The sequence below is a fragment of the Marmota marmota genome, unplaced genomic scaffold (genome assembly GCF_001458135.2).
Source record: "Marmota marmota marmota unplaced genomic scaffold, marMar, whole genome shotgun sequence".
Classification (NCBI taxonomy): Eukaryota; Metazoa; Chordata; class Mammalia; order Rodentia; family Sciuridae; genus Marmota; species Marmota marmota.
In genome coordinates, this window is record NW_025999968.1 from 54,477,851 (window position 1) to 54,496,913 (window position 19,063).

General features: G+C 48.1%; 2 protein-coding genes across 3 annotated transcripts in view; one reads left to right on the forward strand and one right to left on the reverse strand.

The window, feature by feature from the left end:
- Positions 1-9,598, forward strand: part of Smim11 (small integral membrane protein 11) — a 9,994-nt gene extending 396 nt beyond the window's left edge. Inside the window, exons 2-4 of one of the 2 annotated variants that reach the window (XM_048803625.1) lie at positions 3,762-3,874; positions 8,512-8,689; positions 9,398-9,598. In XM_048803625.1, coding sequence (XP_048659582.1) covers positions 3,863-3,874; positions 8,512-8,676 — 177 coding nt within the window. In that variant the 5' untranslated portion in view covers positions 3,762-3,862 and the 3' untranslated portion in view covers positions 8,677-8,689; positions 9,398-9,598. The remainder of the gene's footprint in view (positions 1-3,761; positions 3,875-8,511; positions 8,690-9,397) is intronic. The other variant, XM_015478730.2, reaches the window with a different exon arrangement.
- Positions 9,599-15,087: 5,489 nt separating this feature from the next.
- On the reverse strand, positions 15,088-18,711 carry CUNH21orf140 (chromosome unknown C21orf140 homolog). Its single transcript, XM_048803254.1, has one exon. The coding sequence runs from the start codon at positions 18,138-18,140 to the stop codon at positions 17,385-17,387; it is 756 nt and encodes a 251-aa protein (XP_048659211.1). The 5' UTR covers positions 18,141-18,711; the 3' UTR covers positions 15,088-17,384.
- Between the last annotated feature and the right edge of the window lie 352 nt (positions 18,712-19,063).

Here is a 19,063-nt window from a genome sequence, read left to right on the forward strand (position 1 = left end):
GGATAAACGCCTGAGCCCGCTCCCCGGCTGGGGACCAGGAGGGTGACAGCAGCCCTGTCCCCACCCGCCCAGCGCGGATTGCGTGTTTAGGCTGGCACGCGGTCCCGCAGGCCCAGAGTTGGTTTGGTCAGAGGGCGTTGCGCTCCGGAGATCTGGGGACGGCTGTTCTGTGCAAGGGAGGGGGAAGCGATGACAGCCCTTGGCCCTTATCCCCGGGTCCTAGTGGACCAGGGGCGTGGAGAAAGGACTTAGCTTTGGCCTCCGAGTTCCTGAGGAGGAGCTGATGACCTGAGGGTCCTCTTACTCTCCCAATCTTGCCCCGGAGTTACAGGCACCAACCTCTCCCGCTAGAGCGTGGGGTTCGGGAAAGTAGAGGTGCAGACCCCCGCCCTCGTTCCTCAGCGGATCCCCAAAACAACATGTGGAGTCTGAGCACCCTACTGGGTCTGGTTTCCTGAGGTCAGGCCCCTGTACCGAGGAGAGAGGGCCTTCTCCAGACCTCCTCTTACTTCAAGTGACTGGGTGAAGAGCTAGGGCGAAAGTGACAGAAACTGGGGAAGGGGACAACTTCAGAAGTTAAAGGGCACTGCTGAGTGGTCAGCGGAGCCAGTTACACATGGAGAAATAAACTGGCCCTTGAGCGTATTAGGGGTGCCGCCCAGAAAAGGGAGCTCGTGAACAAGACATTGTCTACACTGTTTTAATTGGCCTAGGAAAAATGAGTGAATAGTTTTTCATTTGTTTCTAGAAGAAACCTGGCCCAAGAAAAAATAAGGATGCTTTTACAGAAAGAAAATGGAAATATCTAAGCCGTTTGTTATTTTTGAGTTTTAAGCTGACTGTGGAGAGTTCCAGTGGAGGTGTCAAATTCCTTGCACACCGTAGATTTTAGGCCCCACAAAACTGCCCCTGTTTTGGTGGCATTTTGCAGTCCAGCCGGCAGATGCCACTGCCCCTTGTTTCTAATATTGAATCAGGTGCACATATTATATTGGAGCAAACCTGTGGCTAATATTTTTAGCTTTCTTAGTCGTTCTCATTTGCAGAAGGCCTGCAAAGTGCTATGAAAATGGCTACTGGGCATGCCATTTAAGAGAGGTGGGGAAACTAGTGTTTCAGAGTCAATGGGTGGGACTGGGCAGGAGGACTGATGTGGGTGCTGTACCCTCTTTTCCTCCACTCTTACCTTACCCCTCCCACTAGTAATGCAAATCGACTTTGTTTCTTTCTTTCTTTCTTTTTTTGGTACCCAGGACTGAACCCAGGGGTGCTTAACCACTGAGCTACATCCCCATCCCCCTTTTAATATTTTATTTAGAGACAAGGTCTCACTAAGTTGCTTTAGGGTCTCCTTAAATTGAGGCTGACTTTGAACTTGCAATCTTCCTGCCTCAGCCTCCCAAACTGCTGCGATTACAGACGTGAGCCACCGTGCCTGGCTGTTTCTTTCTTAAAGAGCTTGAATCTTATCAGAGTAGAAAGTTGAGGCAGCTGCCAGTATATTTTTGCAATTAAGTACTTGATATCAGAGAGGATGGTGAATTATGAGTTCCAGAATTACGGAATCATTCTTTGGGTTCTGACTTTGCAAATGAGAACTCTTTGGTTAATTTTTTTTTAACCTTTTTCAGAAGGTTAATGACTTACCCCAGGTCATATGCCTTGCCCCCAGGAATTGAGTCCAGAACTCTAGTTCTCCTTGTCCTCATTATTGTTCTTTATTCCAAGCCCTGCTGTCCTGCAGTGGCTGCATTTTGCCCTCGATGCCACTTATTTGCATCTTCAGCTTGATATCCATTAGTGGGAGAGATTTATCATAGCAATAATGGTTGACATTGATTTAGTGCTTTCTACATGTTGAGCTTGGTGTTTAGTGTTTACAGTGCAATTTCTGAAGGAGAATTTACAGATGAGGAAGTCTAGGCTTAGAGAGGCTGAGTGTCTTGTCCAAGGTCAGTCTGCTAGTAAATATAACACATGTTCACCAGAAGGCCAGAACACCAAAGGTTCTTTTTCATTTATTTCCTCCTGAAAGCTTTAGGGATCTATTTATTGCCCTTGACCTTAGGAGTTGATACACTGCATACATCAATTCATGGAGTGTGGCAATTTGTGTGAAACAGCTACATTACTGTATTGTGTTTGTACACAACTCCCATCAAGCAGGAACTTTAAAAATTTAATTTAAAATAAAAATTTAAAATTTAAAAATAAAATTTAAAAGAACTTGAAATATTTGCTTTAGTACACAATACGGCTAATCCCTAAGATGACCAGAGATTGCTCAGAATGAAAATTCTAACAGCAGTTTATAACCTAGGAACACATTTCTCCAGAGCAGTCAAAGTCTGCTGCTACTTAGAGGCAAGTGAGTGGTTTCCACATGAAGGTAATGAACACCTTCCATCATATCGTTACCTTTAAACAGGTAGGGTTGAAATTCCTATTGTTAGCTTATCTGACTTTGCAAGTCACGGGAAAAACTTGCTTATCTTGTGCCAACAACTAGCTGGTTTTTCAAGCACTATAACCTTGGAAAGATGAGGTATGAACTTTTTAAAGCATCTTCCCCGAGGTTTGTCTTCTCTCCATTCTGAAGGCCCGTGAAATTTTCTGTTGCTTTTCTTCATTCTTTTTATAAGTACATTTAAAGAAAAGTGTCCCTGTAGATCTGGGGGTGTGGCTTAGTGTAGAACCGCCTGTCTAGCTTGCTGAAGGCCCAGGATCCATCCCCAGCACGGCAAAAAACAAACAAACAAACAGGACAACGTCAACAAAAAGTGTCCCCGTGGTTTTTGAGCGCAGAGCCTCAGGATAGCAGGTGGAGGCTCTGGAGCCAGACCTGAGGGGTTCAAGTCTTAGGCCCACCTGGGAACCTTGGATGTGTTTCTTGAGCTTTGTTTCCTTGTCTGTAAAGTGGAGATAATGAACTGCACCTCATCGGGCACTTACAAACCCTACATGAACGACTTCATCTAAGTGATTTAACAGCCTGGCACACCAAAGTTAAGCTGTCATTATTATGCAGGAAGTCATCAAATTTCAGAAAAAGAAGGGACTCAAGAGATCCTCTGGTTGGCACTTCCTTTTTTCGCTTATAGATGCCCCTGAGGCCCCAGAGTGTAGGGTCTTTATCCAGAGCTTACGTCTTCTGGCTCTTGGGGTATGTGTATTCTAAGAATAGTGGCCTCTGAGGGCCCAGCACAAGTCCAGTGTCCCTCCTTGTCACCTCCAGCTTCCCCTTCCAGCGAGTCTCCCTCATGCTTGACAGGGAATTTTCTATACGAATTGCTTTCTCACGCAATTTTTTCTCTATCATTTATTCCCTTCCCTCCAATAATTCTTTAAAAACCAAGATGAGCTCAGTTAGTGCTCAGAGGACCTGAGAACAAAGGAATCCATCCCCAGCTTGTGTTCAGGGCAGGAATGGGGTGGAAGGACAGCTCTGGGGTGCAGGCTCTTAGGTCTACAGGTGAATGAGTTGGGGCTCATGTCCCTCAGGGGCCACGCTGCCTCTTCTGTTGGGAGCTGTGGAGAGCTGCTGAGGAGAGGTATTGCTCAGGAAGAACCAGGCCTGGCTTAGCCCTCATGTAGCCCTTCTGCTTCCAACAGGCTCTGGGTGACCTTGTTCAGGACACTTAACCTGCCTCTGCACAGCTTACTCTATTTGCTCACATGACCCTCCACATAAGAGGTCCATCTTCCTAAAGTGGTCTGCCCTGGAAACTTCAAGTTGATCTGTTTCTTTTCTTCCCTGCCAGATCAGACCTTTGAACTCCCAGGACTTGACCTTTCAGCCCCCTCTCATGCACTTGTCTGGGGGAACTACACTGATCAGGAGTGAACTCAGAGTTGGCCCACCATGAACTTGAAGGTGAGACAGTTTTAAACATTTATGATATGCTTTTTTTTTTTTTCCTTTTCTTTTCTCCTTGTATTAGTTGGCTTTTACTCACTATAACTAAATACCTGAGATAATTGACATAAGAAAAAAGGTTTATTAAGCTCATTCCAGTCCAAAATTGGGTGGCCCCATTTTTTGGGCCTGTGGTAGGGGTTCTGGATGGCAATGGCAGGAGCACACAGTGGAGAAAAGAAACAAAAAAGAGGAAGAGACTAGGCTTCCACCTAGGAAACGCCCCCAATGACCTAAAGACCTCCCACTAGTCCCCACCTCCCAAAGGCCCATGATACCTCCCAACTGTACCACCCTGGGAACCAAGCCTTAAACACAGGGACCTATGGAGGACAGTCACATCCAAACCATGGCACTCCTAATTATAAAATAAAGAGTAACAGTTCTGTATAAGTAGATTAATGTAGGTGCTGGGGCTGTAACTCAGTGGTAGGGCACTTGCCTAGCATGTGTGAGGCACAGGGTTAGATCTCCAGCACTCCATAAAAGTAAATAAACAAAATAAAGGTATTATGCCCATCTATAACTAAAAATATTTTTTAAAAAGATTAATGTAGCCAAAAGAGAGAGCATAGTCATACTTAATGCTTTAAGTTAAAACATAAATATACATTATTCCCACACCTCTGAAGGAAGGCCAGCCTTTCTTTTAATCCACTGACTTCAGGTCTGCCTCACTTTTCTTGCAAAACCATGCCTTAAAGCTTTGCCCACAACTTCACATTTTGGTTTCTTTAAAGTAGATGGGCTGGGCTGAACGTTTGTGTCCCCAGACTCATTTGTTGCAACTTTAATCCCAATTTTACGTTACTAGGAGGTGGGGCCTGGGGGGAGGGTGCTGTTAGGTCAGTGGGTAGAGCCATCATGAATGGGGTCAGTACTCTCAGGAAAGGGTTCCCAGAGAGCTCCCCTCTCGCCCTCTTTCTGCCATGTGAGGATACAAGAGTCTGTAGTCTGCAACCCGGAAGGGGACCCTCATCCGGGCCCAGCAATGCCAAATCTTAGACTTCCATCCTCCAGAACATTGAGAAATGAATCCATTGTTTATAGCCAGCTATCGGACTTTGTTATAATAGCCCAAATTGTCCTAAGACAGTGGATTAAAATCTTATGGAGCAATCCACATACAAAATTGTTCCATGTTTTGTAATCCTCTTCCCTAATCTTGCAACAGCATTTTTTTTTCCCCCTAGTCAAACTTGAGTCTTTCAAAGCATTTGACTTAGTTTTCCTGGGGACAATCTTTATAAGTCATAAATAAATTACCTACTGTAGCAGCTTGAACAGGCTGGGAGTAAACACAACTGACCCCTATAAAATGTTAGGTTAGCTGGTGGGAGCAGAAGTTCAAGGACAACCAGAGGGTGGCCTGCTGGCTGTCTGCATCAGTGGGCGGTGGGCAACAGCAGTGTCACAGAGGGAAAGGAAAATACCAGTTTACACTCCTGAAGCCAGGAAGGTAAGGAGGAGGTTAAGAAAGCAGCCGCTAAAATAAATGTTTAATGTAGCAGGATAAAGTCAAATAAAAATCATGCATCATCTCATTATCCAGACGTGGCTACTCTTAACAATTTTGGTATATATATATATTTTTTTGCAGTATTTTCTTCCCTTATATTAAGTGTGGTGTGTATTTTCAAATGTAGGATCTTATGGTATGTAGCTTTTCATTTATTATAAGCACTTCTGTGTTCAGAATATCCAGTGGCAAGGAGAACTAGAAAGGTCTGGAAGCAGGATCAGGGAGCCAGGAGAATACAGGCCCCCGGTTCCCCCAGCAATGTGGGGCAGGGGGTGGGCGGTGGCCTGCAGGCCTGCTGAGGGCCTCTTGTCCAGGGAGAGCCTGGTTGAAGGTGCAGGAGGGTTTGTTTAGCATGCTTAGCTGGAGCTCCCAGTGGAGGGGGAGGAAGGAAAGTCGATGCAGTAAAGGATGATGGGAAAGGGTAGAAGCAGAGAGCATGGTGAGCTCACCCTCTGCAGTGGCTGAGTCAACAGGAAGAGAGTCAAAGAGTCGTGGTTAATGCTGCACGGCATGGGGCTCCACGTCCCCAAATCTCAACCACCTTGAAACTGCAGGATTGTCCCCTCCGACCCCAGGGGCTTCTGATTGGGTAGGTCTGGATGGGCCTGAGAGTTTGCATTTAGCAAGTTCCCAGGTGATGCTGATATGGAGAGTCTAAGGCAACAGCATAGAGCTTTTCTCCTTAGTTATGAAGTGACATCAACCCTCGTGGCCACCAAGGCCAATCCTGCCTGCGACGAGGGGAGTCCTTTCCTGTGTCAGGAGTAGAATCTTCCCCGCCTTCCCAGCTCCGGGCAGTCTCAAGCACAAGGGCCCCCAGAGAGCAGCCACGAGTTTCAAACAGGCCCCTTCCTCCTAGTGTGACTCTCCTCAAATCCGGATTGCAGAGAGCCCAGGGAGGTGACGGGATTCTGCAACCCCAGTACACTGCGGTCTTCCTTACTGGCTCCGTGGGCCTTGGCTGGCAGCAGCAGTCTACACTGCCTGCATAATAGTAGCATGTGTGGCCTCACTGTTTAAAAAGTTAACTATTCCTATGTCACAGGTATGGGGCTTTGTTTTTAAAAATTAACGTTGATCCAGGCCACACCAACAAGAGCCGTTTTCCCCCTAGAAGGTCTGCATGTTTTGAGAGATGAAAGCAGTTTGTTGGAAAGAAACCAGAAGAGGAGATTGAACTCAGTTGAAGCTTAGTGTCTGGGTTGGGGCAGGAAAGGGGGCCTGGAGCCCTTGCTTTAGCCCTTAGTGTCCTTGATCTTTGCGGCCCTTACCCTGTTTCCCTCTTAGGCCTGCAACTTCTGCCCCTTGACGCCTCCTCTCTACACCCCACAAAAAGAAAGTAAATACTGAAACCACTTACCTGGTCCTTTAGTTGGCATTTCCCCCTCGTGGGCTTTCTAACCTCTGCTGGAGCTGGGTTTTGGATTCAGGTCACAGAGACCCATGGGTTGTCACATGGACTCCAGGGGCTCATCCACAGAGATGTGGAAACCTGGATGCGAGGAACAGCACGAGCCATGCCTCAGACAGCCTAGAACATTCTAACAAACACAAAAGCCTTATATCACAACATTAAACCTTCTCCTCCAGCTGGGTTCTATACATGGAGTCAGATCTTCACTCAGCAAGTGAACCTTCCAGGGCTAGCCCTGGGGCTGAGGGAGGAAGGCCTGGTAGCCAATCACCATTTCAAGCTGTTGATGTTTCCCAAGGTGAATGGAAGAGAAACTGCACTTCCCTCACCCTAGTGCTCTATGCTGTTGTCAGAGTCGTCGTTCAAAAGTGCACGTGTTGCGTCTTCTTTACTGTTAAAGGATTTAGTGGCTGAAGTCTTATTTACTGAGTTTTCCTTATTGAGTGTTTGGGTTCTCCCTGCCCCCATGAAATCCGTTATGTTCTTCTTCTGTGCCATTGCGACCTTCCTCAGGTCCATACATGGCTGGTTAAATAACCTCAGGGCTGTGGAGCCCAGTTGCCTTTTGTAAATATGGTAGCCAAGCCAGTGTTGATTCTCATAATTTAGTTATGAAGTTGATGGACGTGGGGAGAGCGTGCTCTGGAGAACCAGGGAGTGCGGGGATGAGGTTCGGAGCAGTCGGAGCGGGCCCTTCCTCACTGAATTCCCACGCTGTTGTCCAGCTCTTGGCTCAGGACCGTCTGTGTTCCCCAAGAGGCTATAGTGAGGATGAAAGAAAAAGTCCCTGGGAGGCTCTTGGGGCCCAGGGAGTCTTTGCTCAATGGCAGGTGATGCTGCATCTTCTAACCCTGAAATACACAGCCGAATCATAGACAGCTGAGATAATTACCATTTCATTCATTCCATTTCATTGGAAGTCTGCAGTCAGAGGGAGGGAGATGACCAAGGGGTTGCAACGCTCTGTTCCGACTCCGGCTGCTGGGAAGGAGTCAGGCCCAAGGGTGGTTTTTACCCACTGGTTTTGGATCCACCTCAGATAAACTATTAGAGGGAGGCTCACAACTCCGTGTAGCTGAACTCATCTTACTGGTATTACATATAATCAGTGGTGTTTGGCAATTTAACCTAATGATTTCATTGGGCTAAATTCTGCCTAGTCCTAGAAAGTAATGATTATTCAACAAAACATAATAAGTTTAATATTTTGAGTTTACTGTACTTTGTTTTACCCTTAAGTACTAGTGTTCATGAGTCCCCCAAATCAAGAGGAAATCGTAGTGTACCAAAGCTGGAGAATCCAGAGGAAGGACTGGTCCAGCTCACTCTGCAGGTGAAGAGGCAGAAACTCAGGCAGGTCCTGTGACTGACCCAGGCTTTCAGCCTCCAGCTCCCTTCATTGGGCCAAGCTCTGCCTCATAAGTAGGAGCCTGGGTGATCAGCAAATCCCATGAAATCGAAAAGACTAGAGTTCTTATGTATGAGAAGAGAATGATGCAGGGCAGAGCCAACAGAGACAGGGACCATGTCTGCTTGGTCCCCAGCACCTAGCTTCATGCTCATGACATAATAGGTGCTGAGTAAGTACTTGTTGACCAAAGAAACACAACCGTGCATATCACTGATCGAACAATTAGAATGGTTTCTTTCTTCGTTAAGGTTCTTGAACACGTGCCCCTGCTGCTGTATATCTTGGCAGCAAAGACACTGATTCTCTGCCTGGCATTTGCGGGAGTGAAAATATACCAAAGGAAAAGACTGGAAGCCAAACAGCAAAGTCTAGAGGCTGAAAAGAAGAAGCAATCAGAGAAGAAAGCTAACTGAAGGGAAATGGAAGGTACTTGGGCTCTGCAAATGCAAAATATCCAGTGGGTTGGGGAGGCCAATCAGTGGGTGTGGTCCTGGCGAGAAGCCACATCCCTGGGTCTGAAGGACCGTGTGACGGCATGCAGCCCCTGTCCTAGAGTAGACCTGCTCCCTGAGGGACAGCGTGCAGAGGCTGACGCTGGGTCCGCTGGGTCCCTCTGCTGCTGAGCCACAGTGCACAGAGGATTCTTCTCCTCTAAAGCTGCAGTGATTCTTAGTGGGAGGAGCCTCAGGACTCTGAAACTCTGGAGCAGGTACCAGGGCCAGGAAAGAAGACACATTCACAGGTTGAAAAGGGTGAAGGAAGGCAATTTTAGCTGAAATGTTATTGGTTGGGTTTATATTCCAGACAGAGTCATCCTTATATGAGTTAAGCTGAGGGTGGCAAGACTAGGTGTGAGAGATCAGGAAGCCTCTTCCCTCCCACAGACGTCTCCAGAGGTGACAAATCAGTGACACAGAGGCTGCTTGCACAGCCCTGCTCAGAACTGAGGGAATTCGCCCTCCCCAAGCCTGGCAGTGTGTCCAAGACTGCAGCCTTGCTTTAATCCGAAGGGTTTTCAGAGGGAGGGAAGCTGGAGCCAGGGTGCATTCGCTAACAGATGAGCACAGCGCTGACGCTGAGCGTCAACAGTGTCCCCTTCACCACGCCCTCTTCTCCCTGCCTCCTCCTTTCTAGGTTTTGCCATTTAGGTGTCAGCTTGGGTGGACTCCAGCAGAAGAAGAAGGAAGACTTAGTTACCAAGTGATGAGTCAGAAGATAAATTGCCAACCTCTACCTTTAACTTCAAATATTGTGAATTTTTATATGCTTTTGAAAGAATCGGTATTTTGTTACTAAAATAAAACACCTCTGTAAAAAAGGGCTTAGTCTTTGGAATAAGTTGGAGTGTGTGTGTGTCTTTCTCTCTCTCTCTCTCTCTCTCACATACACACACACACACACACACACACACACACACACACACACACACCCATGTGCAAAGGAGTTTTGCAGCCCCCTCCTTTGGCGCCTCCCAGCTGTAGGTAGCGGGTCTTAGGTGCCTGTGCAGAGGCCTGGATCCTACAGGTGGCCCCTCTTGTGGGGATGGGATCCCAGGAGCAGGAAGCCCACCAGCTCTCCCCCAGGCCCTTCTGCCCTCCTGCACACCCCTACAAGTGTGGTTCATTTTGGTGGTTTTGTTGGGGTGGAGGGAGGCTTGTGCAGACCATCCAGGAGAGCTGGCCGCTGTGCTGACCCCTAGGGATCTCCGTGGGGAGGAGTTGCAGAGTGTGACCCATGGGCCATGCTGGGCACTGAGTCTCAGAAGAACTCACTCCCAGAGTCCTGTCATCAGAGAACAAGAGGGGCCCAGGGGTGTGCTTTGTCCTCTGTCCCTCACCCAGTTTGCTTGCTGGGATGAAGGGAGGGCCATCCCAGGAGACTCTCTGATTGGGAGAAGAGGACTGGCTTTTTCATTCAGCAGCTGACAGACCTTTCTCTTCTCCCAAGATAGCAGAATGGAGGGGTGTGAGGCCAGAGCCCTAAGCATGGGGCTGCATGGTCCCATTGCTGGTGGCTGCATGGGGACTGTGCGTGAGTGTGTGAGCAGACACGTGCCCCACCTTGGCCCGGCTGGGCGGAACGTGCGGAGTTAAGGAATTACATCTTTCTTAAATTGGGCTGGGATTGCTGGATACTCCTAACCACTTCTGTGTGCAGAATGGACCCTGAGGCTACAAGCTGCAAATCTCAAAATAGTCAAAAAGTGACTCTCACTTAACCTGGTACCTCAGCCCTGGTAGGTAGCTGCTCCAGCCTTCTCCGGGAGCCCTAGAGACGACCATTCTGACTAGCCTCTATGGCCTAGGGACCTGTGGGAGCATGACAGAGGAGCACAGGTGTGAGGCCCTTGGATTCCATGGTCTGCCAGACAGGACCCAGAAGTAGGGCCCTGGCCTCCCCTCCCACCCTGCTGCAACCAGGTGAAGGGTCTCACCCCCACTGGTCCAGAAGCCTGCTCCAGGCCTTGGCCTCTGCTTGCTGCCCACCCTGCAAGGCTTGGGCATTGCCCAGTCTCAGCATGCCTGGCCTCAGACCCAGACTCTGGGCACATTTCCTTCCATATATACCTACCCTGTGCCTCCTAAATCCAAGACACATTCTGGGAATCAAAATCAGTCTGGCCAGTAGGTATTCTTATTTGTTTTAAATACAGATGTCTTTCTAGGCTTTGAGATTTGAAGCTCAGCTTTGGAATTTGTGGAAGGTCTGTCCATTTTCTTGGAAAATTTAGTAGAAGATGACCTAAGGGTCAATGCTGACAGCAGCGGTGGCTTTTCTGTTAAGTGTTTTGGGTTGTGGTTTCTTTTTCAGTTACTTCCTATACACTCCTCTACCACTAGGGGGAGATGATCCGCCACTCATCGGAGTGAGGGATACTGCATTCCAAAATGAAGTCCGGAGACTCCGAGTTTGATATTAAATAATTGGTTGAATGCATGCATGCGTGGCTGGACGCATGTAGGAAGATAAGTTGGTAAAGCCACAGCCTGGACCCCCATTGGGACCACAGCTATCCAGCAGCTCTCTGGACCATAAGTGAGAATGCATATGTAAAAAATAGACAACCGTCCCGGGCAGCTGAAAGATGTGCCAAAGAGCATACACAAATCCATGTTCTCTGCCTCAGGAGGTCTCCAGGAGCCTTCATGCAGATCTCACCGATAACACACATCCCCTACACATCTATTTGATGTCCAAGCTTGCAACACATTAGAAGCAGAAAAGAAAAAAAGCAGTTGGCATCAGAAATGCCTTCAAGCAAGAAAGACAAGCGGCCAGGCCTGAGGACTCACTAACTCCATGTGCCGGTCGGTGTGCCTGGGGAGCTCGTATTTCATTGCAAGAAACACCCAAATGGTGGTGGTGGTTGGGGGGGGGGGGTTCTTCCTGCCATGCCTGAGACGCTCCTTGGTGAAATCTCTCCTCTGTTCCAGAGTGAAGCCGGGCGAGGGACGTGGGAGAGTCTGGAAGGAAGAGAATAGAGGAGGGTTTCCTGGGCTGGTCCAGCCCCACCGCCTCAGATCCTGGGGGCGAGAGGCCAGGAATCTGTGGGTTGAGCATTCCCAGGTGATTCTCGGTGAGGCGCTCCTTGCCCCTCCTTTGAGATGGGTTCTTTAAGCTGTGGGTGGAGGGAGAGCTGGTAGCTGAGCTGGGTCCCTTGATTGGCAGAAGAGAGGAAGGGAGTGAGCCCAGCTCAGCCCTTCCTCCTCCCCCAGCTTTATTCACACCTGTTGCCTCAGGACAGATTCGCAGAGGGTGATGTCAGCATCATCCAGAAAACTGAGGCTCAGAGAGGCTCGTGGCCCTCTCTAAAGCCCCTCAGCTGGTGGGAGGGAGGCAGAGACAGGATTTAGGCTTGTGGTTGTCCCTGCTGTGCTGCTGGGTCTGGGTCATGTGAAAGGAGGACAGGTGAGAGTCGAGTCATAAAATCTTTGACAGATGGTACCAGTGACATGACAGGGACCAAGGCCAGGCTGTGGTGACTGAGGTGAGGCAGTAATGGTGAATCCGCGATGAGTCCCCACCGTCACTCTGTTCTTGGCTCCTGTGTCACCTCTGCCAGTAGCATCCTCCATGGCACCCCAGCAGCAGGTCCTGGGCTCCGAACCCTCTCTGCACTGACCAAGAGGAGCCGCCCCAACCTGGAGGGTCCAGGCTGATGTTCCTTGGTTCCCTGCCCTGGCATGCACTGCCAGGCACACAGAAGGCACTGGAAAATGTGGTGAGCACATGGCTGGTCCCACCCTTTGGTACCAGAAGAGGGCAGGGAGCATGGCCAAGACCACTGGTCACCTCCATCAACATGCCCCTCCCTAGGAATAACCATGAATTTTACCTGGCCATATGGCTCCAAAATGAAGGCTGCGTTTCAATCATGTTTAAGTATTGCGTTGAATCTTCCCGGAAGGCTCAAAAGGGACAGGTGAGCCCTCTCCTCCTTTCTGCTTCTCTGCTGCCTGGGATGCTAATGCAATGGCTTGTCCAGCAGCAACTTTGGACTCTGTAACTAGGTGATTCTGAGGCCTAGTTACAGATCTAGGTAATGGAGGGTAATGGAGACCTAGGTAAATCTAGGGTAATAGAGTAGAAATACAGGCTCTTGATGACCAGGGGTCCATCATGTCACCCCTGAACTGCCACATTGACACTGCTTATTTTTGGTGGTAATTGTGGGGTACCGATTGTGTCTTTGGGCTACTCAGAGTCCAGCCTAATCTCAGCTGGCACATGGTGTCAGTTCAAGATAGGTCCCAGGGCTTCCTGGTAGGAAGACTTGATTTCTGGTTCTGAGTTCCCATCACTGCTGGTGTGGATGTGTCTAGACGAATGAGTCACTGTCCCGACCTGGTTTTGTTTATATGTGTTTTTCTTTTTCTTAATGAGCTCAAGGATCACCATCCTGTCTCCTGTACATGGTTGGTGGTTGAACGGAATGAGGCCGAGGTAAAAGACAGTATGCATGTGGCAAAACCATCACACGTAGAAGGAATGTGTACTTCCTGGGTGGCAGCCTCGCCCCTTGGTTGGCCAGTGGGGCTCCGTCCATCCTGAATTCCCAGAGTTCATTTGCTCATGCATGCCTGGGCTTGTTCTGAGGATAGCTCTGTTTTCTAAAGCATCACCTCCTTCAGGTCCCCTTGGTGCATGCCAAGGGAGTAGGGATGTGGTTGTTGATGAGAAAGGCCAGAGAGGACAGGATGTTTCATCAGCCACCACTCAGAAGCATAGCGCCATTAACATCAGAGACTGGTCCAGGGGACTTGTCTACAGGTGTGCGGCTAAGCCCAGCGTGGCTATGTACTGTCACCCCCTGTTAATTTCATACAATGCAGGAAATGTGGCAATTTCTAGAGATTCTGGGCTGGACTCACCAGCCATACCAGAAGAAACCTCTTATTATTAATTCCCTAACCTATTGCAGATGGTCTTAAAAGAAATACCAGGGAACAAAGTTTCCTTTGATCAAAGTATCTTAAGATGTGTCTACTCTTACATCCTGGTGATAAAAGAAAGCAAAAATTTTCCTCAGAATAAAAGGGAAATGAGGGCAGCTGCATTAGTCTAATTGTGGACACATTTGCTATGACCTCAGCCTGAACTGTATCGTTTTTTGAGCGCTCAGTATGTGGCAGACAATGCAGTGGCTTGGCACATATGACACTATTTTAAAGCCCTCAACCTATTTCACTAATGAGTTAATTGAGCCTCAGGGAAGTAAAGCAACTTGTCCAGAGGGTCATAGCTAATAAACTGCAAACTTGAGATCCCAACGAGGTCCATCCGATTCCCAGAGCACAACTTTCTGCTGGAAGTTTCCATGCTAACTACAAACCAACATTTCTTAATTATGAATGCAACCTTATGTAACTAAATTGCACATTGTAGGTGGCCCCTTTGATCTCTCTGTTTATACTGATGTCCTCTTTCCTCTGCTTGCTTTTCTAACGATTAAACAAGGCCTCAAAGGAATGGAATTCTAAACCCATTTTATTAAATTGTTTTGGTTCTCAAACAAAAACAGCTCCTGTTGGTTTATCTTGTTCATCTGATAGCCTAAACACATGCAATTATTTTTCTCACTGCAAAATAATGTATCTTTCAAAGGTATTTTGCCTCCTCCTCAATTTTGCATGGAAATGCACTTTTGTTCTGATGTCCAGCTGAAGATGGTCATTTTGCCAGCTGATATCTGATGTGACAAGAAAATCTGGGCTTCAACAACCAAGCTCAGCCTGGTGGTTAGGAGCACGGGCTGGAGAATCTGACTGTCCTCGTGACTTGCCCATGTCTCTGTTTCCTCCCCTGAGAAGTGGGAGACATGAGCACCACCTGGTGGGGTTGTCTTGAGGTTGGGATGAGTTTCTCCTTGGGAAGAGGCAGCCTGAATAATGGCCCTGGCCAAGGACGAGCTCTGGATTGGAATCTTAGTCCTCTGAGAGGCAGCGAGCTACACAATCTCTGTGCCTCAGGTTTTCCTGCTGATAAAATTTACAGATAACAGTCATTCCTATATCTCTGGCTGCCTCAGTCTGGCTGGACACAAATAACCGAGCCGCCATAAAGCCTTGTAGGTTCAAACAGCAACTCTTTATTCCCCAACTCTCACCGGCACTGCACACACACTACTCGGGAACACACTCCTTCCACCGGGCTCCGCGTGCCCAATCTCCCTCCACCAGGCTGCGCACGCACACTCACTCTAGGAATCCCAGGAGAACTCAACGGGAATTCCAAAGTAGCGGGCGCCCGAGGCAGCAAGAGCCGCCCTATACCGCCCTATACCGGACAGTAAAGGTCTAATATACAATTGAATCAATCCAGCATCATCTTAATGGCTCACCTCTCAACCATTACTTCTGGCAAAATGCCAGGGGCCATTCCGACTCGGCTGTGGCTCTCAACATCTGGCCATTGGGATCAAATGTAAACTCACTTAGTTAAATGAGTAACTGACTCACCCAGAGACGTGCAGGAATAGTGACATGAGGTTTGGGAGCAGAATCCAATCTTCCTGTCAGGAAGCCCTCGCATCATACGTGTGTGATAAGTGTGGTGTTGAGGCAAAGCCCACTCATATCCCAAAACTCAGGCCACTTACATGTGGACCTGCACAGTGATAGCATGATGAAGTGACCAAGGAAGTCTGAATACTATTAACTTTCCCTCAAGGAATTTAAATCCTAAAACCTAAGTGACAGAGAAAAAGGCTATGCAAATACTCTGCAAAGAAGAGTTGTCTCGCCAGGCTAGTTGCCAAGGAGAAATGCAGAATTTCGTTAGCAGCAGGACTTGACTGAATAATGGTCCCCAAATGGATCCCAGTCCTAATTCCCAGAGCCAGGAGGATTACAGGGAAAAGGGTCCTTTTGTAGCCAGTCAAGTTAAGGATTTTAGGATGTGAAGATGATTTTGGACTATTCCTGTGGGCCCTAAATACAGAGATGAGAGTAAGAGGGAGACAGAGGGAGATTTGCACAGAGGAGGAGAAGGTGGTAAGGCTACAAGGAACTCTGGTGGCCATCTGAGGCTGGAAGAAGCAGAGAACATGTCCCCCAAACTTCAGAGGGGTGCTGCCCTGTTAATACCTTCATTTTAGCTCACTGGAATTGTTTTCTGACTTCTGGCCCCAGAACCGGGGGGGAGTAAATTCCCATTATTTTTAACCACCACATTTGTGGTCATTTGTTACAGCAGCCACAGCAAACTGATTCAGTGCCATTGGCCCCAAAGTAGCATCTGCAGCAACTCGGCTTCATAGTTCTGAGTGGCTGGCTCTTTGGGGTAAGCTGAACCCCCAGTTAAAATGCATACTAGGATTCCCTTCTCAACAACAAAAGCTGTACTAATTAGTTGCCAAAGAGCATCAAATGTCAATTTTCATCTGGTGAAGCCTTTCTGAATAATATCAGGAGGTTCAGGAGGGAACGCAGACAAGCAAAGAAAATGATGGTTTCTGCACTCTGCTGTCAGGAACCTGGTCTCACGAACTTCTACACAGTTCAGTCTTTCAGGAATCGAAGAGAAACTTTTCTAAGTTATTTCTAAATAGACTTAATTTTTTGAGCTGTATTTTAGGCTCACAGCAACACTGAGCAAAAAGCACAAAATTCCCATGTACCCCCGCCTTTCTTATTATCCCATGTGAGTTACTTTTCACACACCTCAGGGTGATTACTTCTATTGTAAAATTACTGCTTGCACACACGTAAACAGGAGTGAATTTTATGATGCGTTTAATGGGGGTCAGGAATTTTTTTCTATAACTATAAAAATACAACCACAAATCCTTACAACCTACATTAGGGGTGGCCCCAAACTTGGATATGGGGTTGTTATACCAATCAGGTGTCTCAGCTACAGGGTCCTGATGAAGTTCCATGGCAAACTCTAGTGAGTCCCTGCTGGGGTTCTTGAAGTTGGATGGAGGGTTGGTTGGACAAATGGGTTCCACAGACCTCATTTATGGCACTTATTCACCCAAGTCCCACCTGAATCATCCCTGCCATCTCTTCCCAAGCCCCTTGTAGGGGCCACCAACTTGCCTCAGAGGGTCTGGATGGGGTTCCATCTCCTCCAATGCCTCCCACTCACCCTCCACCTCCTTGCTGATGAGGAAGAGGGATAATAGGAAAGACAGCATCTTGCTTGGCCACCATCTAGACAGTGTCTCTTGCAGATGGCAAGGGGCTCCCTGGGCATTGTTTTGGTGGCCTGAAACTGGTCGCTATGCTACTTACTTTTGACTTCTTAAAACTGCAGACTCACTTGGTTCTCTGTTTTTTTCTAAGGCCTACATGTGGCCACACACGCTTTAGCTCTGCCTACCCTTGTAGGCCACCAAACTTTGGGTTGGTTGGCCCTAATCCTCCCATTGACCCAACCCTCAAAGTTACCTTAACAAGATGAGAGCGGAGACGCCTAAATTACTAACAAGCTTTAATGAAGCCTCCAGTAAACTCAGGACCTTCTGACATCCTTGGGAACTTCTCTGGCCTCCCCAGGCCCTGTGCGGTCGCTGTTGAAATGTCTTTGGGGCAATAGTCCAGAATCAAGCTTGACAGCATTGGAGGTAAAGACCATATGTGTAGTGGGGCCTCACATCGTGTTGGAGGAATTGCCCTTAAGAAAATTTCCCAAGATAGTAATTTTCCCACCTGCGAACTTTGTTGGTTAGTGTTTTCCACTTGCTTAGGTTTATCCTTTCAATCCCTTTGCTGATTAAATCACATAGAAGTATGTACTGATAGGAGTAGACACTGTCGATGGACTGCAGACAGAACTCCCTCCTGTTATTGATGATAAACCACTTCAGAGAACACCAGGCTGAGTCTAAAGGGTTCAGGTAGTTGCAATGGGAGGGCAGACAGAGCAGTTTATGGCCGTAGGACTTGGCCACCTCTGGGCAGCACACTATGCTTGTTAAGTTAATGACTGTTGGGAGGTTGGCCTGGACCTCGGCCTCTCTGTGTTCCTGGGGCCTCGTCTCATCCTGCTGCCTCCTCCCTTTGACCACGATGGCACACTTCCCATAGTTCTTCTTCACCACATCACAGAACTCGAAGAAGAGGTGGTCTTCCTGCTTGGTGCACAGCTCATCTCTTAGGAACGTCCGGTATTTCCACGGCACCCATCCTTGACTGCCTCCTGCGTGCACGATACACCAAGTTGGAGTTTGCACGAAATATCCATTACCAAGTTCTTCCCCGGTCACGAGACTTTCTGGGATATCAGTTTCCCCAAAATACACGGTCTGAAACCCATCGTGCTGCAGCGCTCTCAGGCCTTTCAGATACTGGAGGCATTGCTTCCTCCTGACGCCATCAAACTGACCTCTGCTAATGATGCTTTTTAGAAGAGAGTTGGCAAGGCGAGGCATTGTGAGGCCTCAAGGGCTTGACGTGTCTCTCTCTGGGGAGATCTGGCAAGGGTGACATGATGACCTCATAAAGAGCTTTCTCAGAGCTGTGCCAGGCCCTAGCTACACTTCAGATTCAAAGCATCACGGGACACAGACTGACAACACCTTCCTTCTGGGCTGTGGTTTATGGGAATGGAAAACGCTCACCAAAGAAAATGCTACTTTTGATATCATTTCTTGAAATATGTCCAGAACAGAGACTGGAAAGCATTTTACAGGGACAAATCAAGTTTGTGCCTTTTACCCATTTGATTCATTAAAATGGAAAAACTTATTTACATTCATTGGTCCATTCCAGAAATGTTTGCTGAGCACCTACTATAAACCAGCCATGGTTCCATGCACTGTGTAATAGTCGTGACATGTCCAGGGAGCCTGGGGTTTTGGGGTGCAAGGTGTGTGTGTGTGTGTGCGCGCACATGTGTGTGGTTTGTGTCAGCTACCTGCCCACTTGCACAATCAAGAGTGGGTTTTTTTTTGTGGGTTAGAGGGAGATATAGCAAAGAACAAAAGAAACTCAGTGCATATGTGGGAGACCAACCTTACACGTGACTGAGTCACACTCCCTGGCTGGGTGCTGAGGCGCTCAGTCACAGAAATGTGGCAGAGCTTTCCCCACCCTTCTTGGGTCTGAGGGTCAGCGTCTCCTGCATGGGTGTGTCTTGCTACAGTCCCATGGGTGAAGCTACGCTCACCTGTTCCTTTGTAATATAACCCCTTGCCCTGTTTAGGATAGAATCTTCCATGGAAGTGCCTTGTGTGTGTCCCCTCCTCTTACTGTGCCCTTGGGTGTGGCCTACCCAGGTGTCAGTCAACCTGCTGGCAGTGGACATCATGAAGATAGACTCAGCCCCTGAAACCTGACCCCTTGCCTCATTTGA